The sequence below is a fragment of the Pleurodeles waltl genome, chromosome 2_1 (genome assembly GCF_031143425.1).
Source record: "Pleurodeles waltl isolate 20211129_DDA chromosome 2_1, aPleWal1.hap1.20221129, whole genome shotgun sequence".
Classification (NCBI taxonomy): domain Eukaryota; kingdom Metazoa; phylum Chordata; class Amphibia; order Caudata; family Salamandridae; genus Pleurodeles; species Pleurodeles waltl.
Window position 1 is genome coordinate 905,762,093 of NC_090438.1, and position 10,619 is coordinate 905,772,711.

General features: G+C 43.6%; 1 protein-coding gene across 3 annotated transcripts in view; it reads left to right on the plus strand.

Annotated features, from left to right (window-relative positions):
- Positions 1-7,746, plus strand: part of ZNF236 (zinc finger protein 236) — a 1,086,161-nt gene extending 1,078,415 nt beyond the window's left edge. For 2 of the 3 annotated variants that reach the window (XM_069218833.1, XM_069218835.1), the window contains one exon: positions 6,155-7,746. In XM_069218833.1, the coding sequence (XP_069074934.1) occupies positions 6,155-6,282 (128 nt within the window). In that variant the 3' untranslated portion in view covers positions 6,283-7,746. The remainder of the gene's footprint in view (positions 1-6,154) is intronic. The other variant, XM_069218834.1, reaches the window with a different exon arrangement.
- The last annotated feature ends 2,873 nt before the right edge of the window (positions 7,747-10,619 follow it).

Here is a 10,619-nt window from a genome sequence, read left to right on the forward strand (position 1 = left end):
CAGTTGCAGTCCCGGTGGCCAGAAGATGAAGTAAACTATGCAGAGGAGTCCTGAAGGAATCTTGCATGTTGAAGCTGAGGACCCACCTAAGAGGGAGACCCAAAATTGCCCAGGCAGGGGGATTAGTCACCTAGCAGGGTGACCACCTATCAGGAGGGAGCTGTAACGTCACCTGCTTGACCTGACCACTCAGATGCTCCCAGGGGCCTCTGCCCACCCTGAATTCAAGATGGCAGAATCTAGTGGCCACCTGGAGGAGCTCTGGGCACCACCCCTGGGCGGTGATGGACTGGGGAGTGGTCACTCCCCCTTCCATTGTCCAGTTTCATGCCAGAGCAGGGACTGGAGGTCCCTGGACTGGTGCAAACTGGTTTATACAAGGAGGGCACCAAATGTGCCCTTCAAAGCATACCGGTGGCTTGGGGAGGCATGCACCTTTTCACGCAGTCTGCAATGGCAGACCTGCAGACCCATTTTGCATCCCATGGGTGGCACAATACATGCTGCAGCCCATGGGGAACACCTTGGGGCCCAGTGGCCTGGGTACCTAAGTACCATATACTAGGGACTAATATGGGGGCACCAGTATGCCAATTGTGGGGTGTGCTAAGTCCTAAGCAACCAAACTTAGCGGAAGAGGGCACAGTACTTTCACAAAACCCAAATCTCCAAAGTCTACATCTCCATGCACAGAGATTGGGCAGTGACAACTGTTCAGTTTCGATTTCCAGCAGAAGTGGTGAATGTGATCCTTTAAGCTACACTCTACTTGACTACGTCAAGGTAGTAAGAAAGGGAAGTTGGTGCAGGGCAGAAACATACCCTGTCTTGATTAATTGTCCTATGCTTGAAGACATACTGTGTCCTTATCAAAACTGAAGCACCGGAGGGTCTTAACCCCTTCGCTGCCAGGCCTTTTTCTCCCCTCAGGTGCCAGGCCTTTTTTGGCTATTGGAAGCAGTTCGCGCTTAGGCCCTCATAACCTTTTGTCCACATGAGCTACCCACACCAAAGTTGCGTCCTTTTTTTCCAACATCCTAGGGATTCTAGAGGTACCCAGAGTTTGTGGTTTCCCCTGAAGGAGACCAAAAATTAGCCAAAATACAGCAAAAAGTTTGTTTTTTTCAAAAGCATGGGAAAAAAGGGCTGCAGAGAAAGGCTTGTGTTTTTTTTCCCCTGAAAATGGCATCAACAAAGGGTTTGCAGTATTAAAATCACCAGCTTCCCAGACTTGAATCAGAAAAACACATTTTTCAACACAATATTGGCATTTTACTGGGACATAACCCATTTTTAGGGTCGAGCCTGCGTTGCATGAGCTCGCACATGCGTATCGCAGCGAGACGCTTTAGGGTTTAGAAAAGGGCTCGGAGCCCTGTCAACATCACGTCAGTGTTTTCCATTGGTTCGTGGGCTTGCCTAATAAAATCTGCTTGCTTTCATTAGTCGAAGGCATGCATACGTCATGCCTTTTCCAGTGGCTAGCCCTCCTCGAGCGCATCGAACAAGTACAGAAAACATGCGAGGCTTGCTGTTTTCTGTCCGGCTCATGGACTACTTTTTCTCTAATTTACTAGCGCGATTTCGCTTGGCAGAAGTCGAGCACTTTACATAGTTAATTGCACTTTTCGGGTTACGTACATAAATGCACTTTTGCCGATAGGTGAAAAGTCGGGTTAGGAGTTTACAACGCTGTCAGCTCTAACATGAGCAAACGCGAGACCTGTTGCATTGCAAATGCTTGTTACTATTTGTGGTGCTATTAGCCTCCTTCCAGTTAGTGACATAAATGGGTGTGAAACCAGTGCTGGATCCCAGAAAGCAAAACATTTCTGAAAAGTAGATAAAATTCTGAATTCAGCAAGGGGTCATTTGTGTAGATCCTGCAAGGTTTTCAGACAGAAAATAACAGCTGAAATAAAAAAATATTGAAATTGAGGTGAAAAAAACCAGCAATTTTTCTCCACGGTTTACTCTGTAACTTTTTCCTGCGATGTCAGATTTTTTAAAGCAATATACCGTTACGTCTGCTGGACTCTTCTGGTTGCGGGGATATATAGGGCTTGTAGGTTCATCAAGAACCCTAGGTACTCAGAGCCAATAAATTGAGATGAACCTTTCAATGGATTTTCATTCTATATCGGGTATACAGCAATTAATTTGCTGAAATATAAAGAGTGAAAAAAGGTATCAAGAAAACCTTTGTATTTCTAAAATGGGCACAAGATAAGGTGTTGAGAAGCAGTGGTTATTTGCACATCTCTGAACTCCGGGGTGCCCATACTATCATGTCTCAAATAGACGTCTTTTTTACACACTGTCTTACATTTGGAAGGAAAAAATGTAGAGAAACACTTGTTCTGCTATTCTGTGTTCCCCCAAGTCACCCTATAAAAAAATGGTACCTCACTTACGTGGGTAGGCCTAATGCTTGCAACAGGAAACGCAGCATGGACACATCACATTTTTACATTGAAATCTGACGTGTTTTTTGCAAACTGTCTAGCTGTAGATTTTTACCTCTAGATCATCCGGCACCTAGGGAAACCTACCAAACCTGTGCATTTTTGAAAACTAGACACCTAGGGGAATCCAAGATGGGGTGACTTTTGGGTTTCTTCCCAGGTTCTGTTACCCAGAATCCATTGCAAACCTCAGAATTTGGCCAAAAACACTTTTTCCTCACATTTTGGTGACAGAATGTTCTGGAATCTGAGAGGAGCCACAAATGTCCTTCCCCCCAGCATTCCCCCAAGTCTCCTGATCAAAATGGTACCTCACTTGTCTGGGGAGGCCTAGCGCCCGTGGCAGGAAATGCCCCAAAACACAACCTGGACGCATTGCATTTTCCCAAAGAAAACAGCTATTTTGTGGAATGTGCCTAGCTGTGGATTTTGGCCTCTAGCTCAGCCGGCACCTAAGGAAACCTACCAAACCTGTGCATTTTTGTAAACTAGACACCATGTTATGTTAGCCAGAATCCTTTGCAAACCTCAAACTTTGGCAAAAAACACTTTTTCCTCAAATTTCGGTGACAGAAAGTTCTGGAATCTGAGAGGAGCCACAAATGTCCTTCCTCTCAGCGTACCTCTAAGTCTCCTGATAAAAATGGTACCTCACTTGTGTGGGTAGGCCTACTGCTCGCAAAAGGAAATGCCCCAAAACACTATCTGGACACATCAAAATTATTAAATACCAAACTACCTGTTTTGTTTTCTTTGGTGTTGGGGGGGGGGGGGTTGTTTGGGGGGGTGCACCTGCGTTTTTGGTGTTGGGCTCAGCAGCCATACGGGGAAACCTACCAAACCCAGGCATTTCTGAAAACTAGACACCTGTGGGAGTCCAGGGAAGTGTGACGTGTGTGGATCCCACAGTGTTTTCTTACCCAGAATCCTCAGCAAACCTCAAATTTAGATGAAAAAAAACAATTTTCCCACATTTCTGTAAGGGATCACCTCACCGGGACAAATTTCCTACCACCCAACATTCCCATCAGTCTTCCGGTAAAAATTATACCTCACTTATATAGGTGGGCCAAGTGCCTGTGACAGGGAAGAGCCAAAAACATGTTGAAATTGAGGGGGAACCAAAGCGGGTCCAAAAGGGCAGTTTGAAAAAAAAACAAATAGGGCAGAATTTTTATCAGTATAGATGACAGTGCTGGGTGGTAGGAATTTTGTGGATTCCTGCAGATTCTGGAAGGTTCCATCACAAAAATTTGAAAAAAATGTGTGATTTCCAGCAAGGTTGGAGGTTTGCAGGACATTGTGGGCAAGGAAATGGTGCAGGGTGCATGTGAAGCACACCACCCTGGACTCACCCAGGTGTTTAGTTTTCAGATGTGTCTAGGTGTTGTGGTTTTTCTACATAGCAGCATCCCAAAGTCCAAAAAGTGCAGCCCTCACCATTCCAAGTGGGACGATTTTGAGAGATAGCCAAGCTCTCATGGCCCAAATGTAAAACCAAAACCCAAAATGATCAAATGTCCTCTTACTTGCCAGGGGATAATATGTTTTAGTGTGCAGGGGGAGAGCTGAAAGAGTGTTATCCCTTCAGTTGGGGTGGGGGTATAACCATGCCCATACTAGTTGGTAGCCACCACCACACATTTTTTTATTTTGTATTCCCTGGCATCTAGTAGACTTTGTGCCCCTCGGGGTGTGGATTGGGGGGTAATTGCCCTATCTGCCCACTGGTGTGCAGAACAACTTTGGCCCCATTTATTTGGGGTGGGAGTATGGGCATACCCCCACCCTCTTGTTTCGAAAAGAAAATCTTCCCTGGTCTCTGGTGGGATTTCTGCCCCCCTTGGGGGCTGATGGGCCTTCCACAAATAGGCAGATTTGCCAACAGTAATGTGCCCCCATGGGGAGTGACCCTTGCCCAAGGGGCTGCCCCCCCCAAACAAAACACACACACACCAATCCCTTGTGCCTAAGTGATTTCTGCTCCCCCCCCACCCCTGGGCAGATCGCCCTAATAGAAATAGGCCCATCTGCCACCCAAGTGGAGCAGAAATGGCCTAAATTAAATTTGCCCCCCACAGGGGTCCCTCCCTTTGCGTTAAATTGGTGGGGAAAAATCCCTGTGGTTTCTGCCCCCCTTGGGGGCAGATTGGCCTAATGAAAAAGAAATGGCCTAAAAAGCAATTTGCACCCCAGGGGAACGACCCTTGCCTAAGGGGTCGCTCCCCTTGCGTGAGATTGACGCAAAAGAAAAAAAAAATCCCTGGTGTCTAGTGGTTTCTGCCCCCCTTGGAGTCAGATTGGCCTAATAAAAATAGGCTGATCTGCCCTCAAGGGGGGCAGAAATGGCCTAAATACAATTTGCCTCTCAGGGAAGCGACCCTTGCCTAAGATATCGATGGTGTCTAGGGACGTTTTGCCTGCTCCCTTGTTCTACGTGACTTTTTGATCTGAGTCATCTTCTCTGATTTTCCACCTTTTGGGTGGTACTGCTATGGTACCGATTCTAAAGCTGAGGAATCTGCAGTTGGAGGTATCCATCAGAAGAACAAATAACTTACCCTCTGTAGTGCTCTTTCTGGTGGATACTCTATTACACAACAGATTCCTCACAGGCCTCCCACCCCACCATTCTGTGGATCGGACGCCTGTATGTGTAAAAAGGTCCCACGTTTCAGCACACTGTCTCCTCTGGTTTGCCATGATTAGTCCACAGCTGAGAGCGTAGAGGTGTGCAAAACAAAACCGACGTCACTGCTCAGGGTTGGCCCCTGTATATGACTGTCCTGTCACTTTCAGAGCGGTGCACGAGGCCTTTGCAGAGTCTAATGGCAGCATCTGTGGCCACACTTAAGCAATTGCTTTGAAAATCCAGATGCAGTCTGGTGCCTGAAATTAAGGCGGAGGAGTCTGTGGTTAGATTAGAGTATCCACCTTAAAGAGTGGTGTCGAAGGTAAGTAACTTGTTGATTGTATCAATTTGATGCCTACCAATAGGGATTATAGAGCTATGTGCAACCCTATCCTGTAATCTCCATTGTATCCTCTTGTCACATATTGCCACCATCAGAGGCTCTAGTTGAGTTTCTATCATCGTCGAAGTAAGCAAAATGATGTTTTTGTCACGTTGGACACATTAGAAACATCTGGCTCAGCAAACACGTAAAAACTTTAAAAAGGGCATCCTTTCCTCTAACAGTAAATAGCAGCCATTACCTCCGCAGACTGAAAAAAAGTTTAAAATAAAAGATAACCAACCTGAAAATGATGCTCGACGTCTGCAATAAGACCTCATTACCAGCATGTCCGCAAGGCCAGACAGTCCCAACAGAATTGTTATTTGTGCCCAGGGCAGGAATCACTCCTTTTATCGAGCCATCCATGCTGCTGACTTTAGAAGTTTTCCGAAACCGCCATACTCGCGGGTTTAGCCACATGCCCAACTCTCCATCAGTTACATTCCTCTTAGAAGGGAATCGGGATTCGCTATTTCTACAGCACAGCAAGCCAGTGAGCCATCGTAGACTGACAGTTGCCAATAAACTACACTTTTGGGCACGGGAAAGACCAATTAAAACCAAGTAAGCAGCTAAAAAACATTTTCTAGTTCCCGTGTAAAATGCCATAATTTCTTTTATTACAGCCTTTAATTTGTTCTCATACCAAATGTGTTTTTTCTTTGTCCTTAGATAAGGTTACTGCCCCTCCAGAAGATGAAGAGGAAAGGGAAGACATCAGTCAAGCTCTCAACTTGGAAGAAGTCGTCCAGGAACCCTCAAATGACTGGCAGTGTGGCTTGGCAAGTGTCTTCCGATGACTTGACCCCGAAGCTATATTCAAGACTAGAACTTCTGAAAACTTGAAAACTCTTGGATTTTTAACTTCCAAGGAATATCTAAACAGTCTTTGTTCTGTGAACTTGTATATTCCGAAAAGACAATAGTTCATCTGAAATTAATTGCCTACAAATCAGCGGCTCAGGTATTGCTACAGGCAGTTGGTTTTTGATCTGCGCACAGGTTATCTGGTTGTGAAGAGTAAAAGCATCTTGCATTCAGCGGAATGTGATCGCCTAATATTACGAACATCCATCAACGCTTCTGATTACTAACTGCAACCTTTTATATATTTTAATACAAAAGAATAGGAAAATGTTCTTCACCAAAAATGTACATGCAGTTGATAACGTTTATAATGCACATTTACATATCTGTGTATTTTTTGTTAATTCTTTAAAGTTCAGTTTCATCCCAGGTGGATGACGACAAAAGAAAAACTCAAACTAAACTTAATTTGTGATATCCTGAATTTGGTGAGACATGGGAAGAGTCCTAGTTTCCCCCCCAAATGATCTACCAGCATTTGGTGATTAAACGTGGGATATTCGACCAGATTAAGTGAACATAAAAAAAGAATTGAAGTGCACACAAACTGTGGCATGTCATTACACTTTCCATATGCACATATGTACTTTTTGACAGTTGTTCGAATTGTGGAAATCTGAAGCCATATATTATATGTAAATAGCGCTCTAAAAGTGCACCTTAAAATATTACTGCATGCTACTGGTCATCTACAGCGTTTCGACAGCTGATAGATTAATAAACATGGGTTAACTTTTTGTAATAGCCTGTGTAAGTGTATTGTGTTGCAAACCTGAAATCACTTTGCTTGACATGGGTTTATTATTTCCCAAGGAAACCCCAGTTGTAGAGTTTAAAGTGCAGCGTTTTGAAGGCTTCACATCACAGTAGTTCTGTTTAAAATTTAAAAAAATAACGGAGAAATGCTGTCACCGTGCTCCCTTACACTTGACAGTTTTGTTTATTTAAATGTAATATACGTGTGTACATATCTGTGTAAAAGGCGGCATATAAATGAGTAGTTTATGTAAATATAAGTTTCTCTGGCTGAAATTGTCAATTACATTTGTCACCGGTATACGAATACAACCAGATGATCATTAAGCTTCTTTTTTGTAACATAGTGTAGATCGATATATATTGTACATCCATGGATATCTTGAAAATAAAAAGGCTGCCTTTACCATTACTTTCTTTATAACAAAGTGATTTCGTTTTTTTGCCAATAGTCTTGTTTGTCTAACCTGTTTTCGTATATCGTCAATGAAGACCTGTTACCATTTTCCAAGCTGCCTACTTCTGTGGTGCTTCAACCTATGGGTATCTCGTGACATCTGTATATAACATTGTAGCTGAACATTTTGGTAATGTGAAATATTTAAAGAAAATATGTTAAATAATATTACTTTTCCAAAGTCTGCGTTGTGAAGGTGTTATTTTTTAAACTAAAGACAAATTAAATTTCTCAGGTGAAATTATGCTCAGTTCTCTCATGCAAAGCTGTTGTAGTTTGCCACCCTTTGAATCGCTTGTCTGTCAAGGCTAGATTAGTAAGTGAAAGGGCAGCTAAAGATGTTTAGTGGCCCTCATTCAGACTAAGTATCTTGATCCTCCTCCTTTTCAGTGCTTACGGGTGTAGTCTGGGCCAGTACCCCTCCTGGTGTGCATAACACCTTTCTCATTCTTCCCACTACAGCTGACCATTGCCAGTAAGATTCCCAACTTTCTAATATGTTTCCTCCACACTTCTTTACTTTCACATCTTTGTGAGTGCGCTACTCAATTTCAATGAAGCCTAGACCTCTATCACCAAGAGTTGGGTACCTCTGTCAGATCAGTTGACTCTCCTGTATGTTGTAAAATGCAAGGCATCATGTTGAGGGTGCAGCAGATAACTAACAGGTCCTGTTGATATTAATCAGCGGCAGTTCTCTGTTGTGCCATCTCATCGGTTGAGTTTGGGTCTGCTTTACCCTAAACAGCAGAATACCATAGTTGAAAGTGTTATTTTCTTTGCTAGTTGCTGCACATTGTTGCGTATTCATGTGCCAGTCCACGTCAATTGATTTATCTGAAGCCAGATTACCTAAATAACATTTTTGTCAGACTCTAATGTACTCAGAATAAGAGTTGTACACTAATACAAATGTAGACTATTCAACAGGATGCAGCAGGCTCATATGGAACTCACTAATCCCTATAGGTTCCCAACTATCCAACAATAAAATATTCAGATATCCATAGTGTGCAACTCCTCCAAAGCACCTGCTGCAAAGGTGCTCAAAAGGTTGGAAGAACCTAATAATGCAAACTGTATTGGCAGTGCACCACTTAGTAAACCATTATCACATCAACTGTAAGGAAAGTCCAATTCTCTTGTAGTATGAATAAATCAAATCTTCTTTTTATTTTCTTCCATTTCCATTAATTTCTTCCATATTGATCTTGATAAAACATAATATACATAAAGGTAACAGCCAACGTGTTTTGCCCTTTAACACAGGGCTTCTTCAGGGCTATATATTTTCCGGTAAGTCAAGGTTTAAATATTCTTCAGGTAAATATTCTTAATGATTCCAGACAGGAGAAATTCTAAATAACACAATATTAGCCGTGGCCTTTGCCATGTTGGACATGCCGTTCGTGACAAAAGGGGTCTGACAGCACTTCGCCGCCCCGATTTAAATATACCGCTGCCGACCCAGCGTAAGTACGTTTTACACCTTGACTTACTGGAAAATATGTAGCCCTGAAGAAAATAAAAAGAAGATTTGATTTATTCATACTACAAGAGAATTGGACTTTCCTTACAGTTGATGTGATAATGGTTTACTAAGTGGTGCACCGCCAATACAGCTTGCACTAATACAAATGTAATAGTGCTGGACTCGTGCACCTCTTTACAAATGTTTCAAGCACCACATTAAGTGCCTTTGGATAGTACTATTTCACAGCAGTCCCATAGTTTGTGTAATATGCTCAGGAATTCTGGTGGCTTCTTTTCTTCTTTGTCTTATTTTTGCAGCAAAGTCCATAAAAAATTACCCTGTTCTTATGGAAGCATGAGGTAGGGCTGGTACCACAGCTCACAGTACCCATCATTGCAGGTCTATAAAAGAACATTAAAGTAAAAAATAAGGATTCCATTCCGGTTATGGTTCCACTGCTACACAGACTTCCAGTACATTGCCAGTACTTGTATGAATGCTCCTACATTGATCAGATTATTTTGTTAGTGGAGTAGCTACACAAACCTGGTTGAAGAAGGTGGGTTCTCTGCTGTTGATTCGCCTGTGGAAAGAAGATTGATAAGACTTTAGGGTTCTTGCTTCATTTGAAACTACCTTCTGGTGGATACTTGTAACCACAGACTACTCACCTTTGGAATATTCTGCAGGCAGCAGACTGGATCAGGAAACCTTTTATAGCAGTGCTCCCATGCACCACTTGGTGGCACCATACAGCTCTGTGTAGACTTCGTTAGACCCTAGAAGTGACAGAGCAAAGCCGCATATAAGTGCCATCCTTGTGTTCTGACATCAGTTCCTATCTTTCTGTGCCTTCGAATACAGACCCAGAGCTGCGGTTCCACTTTCATCTGTTTTACGACAACTCCCTAAAAAAATCCCATGTGCAAGGAAACATCGTCCCCTCCTAAACGTACAGGCTTCCTTCAAACCATTCAATGAATGCAGAAAATGTGTGTCAGTCACAGATTCGCACGGGGTGTGTCCTTGATTTGTTGCTTTAGCGAACATCACTACGCCATGCAATGAGTGCGCCAAATACGCCTGAAGGCGATCTGAGACCACAAAGCTGTATGTCGTCAAACACAGGGAGAAGTCGCAGGGTATGTGAAAGTCCAACTCCCACTCCAAGACAAGGGTGCCGATCCGCTTCCACTAGGAGTCATCTTCGTGGTTGAAGTCTAAGCAGAAGCCTAAGAATGCGAAGCAGTACTAGACCCCATCTTCCCACTCTATCGAAAAACAAGCTGCAAGGGTGTAACAGTGCCGATCCTGAGGAGCCGATCCTGCACTTGATCGTGATGTTCTCTGAGTTCCTTGGGCCATCGGCAATGGTGCAGCAGGTTAAGGCCTTTAAGGAGGCTGATGCATATCTTTGGGACTCTTTCAGCTCTATCTCGGTCACCTTTGGTCCCAGAGAATCCACAGGGGCTCCCTGTCCAATTGCTGCAAGCCTATTCGTCCTTGGCACTGTCTGAACCCTTTGGACCCATCCCTGGTTCAGCACCGACCCCAGTCTACACTCCTGGTACCCCAGCTCCAGG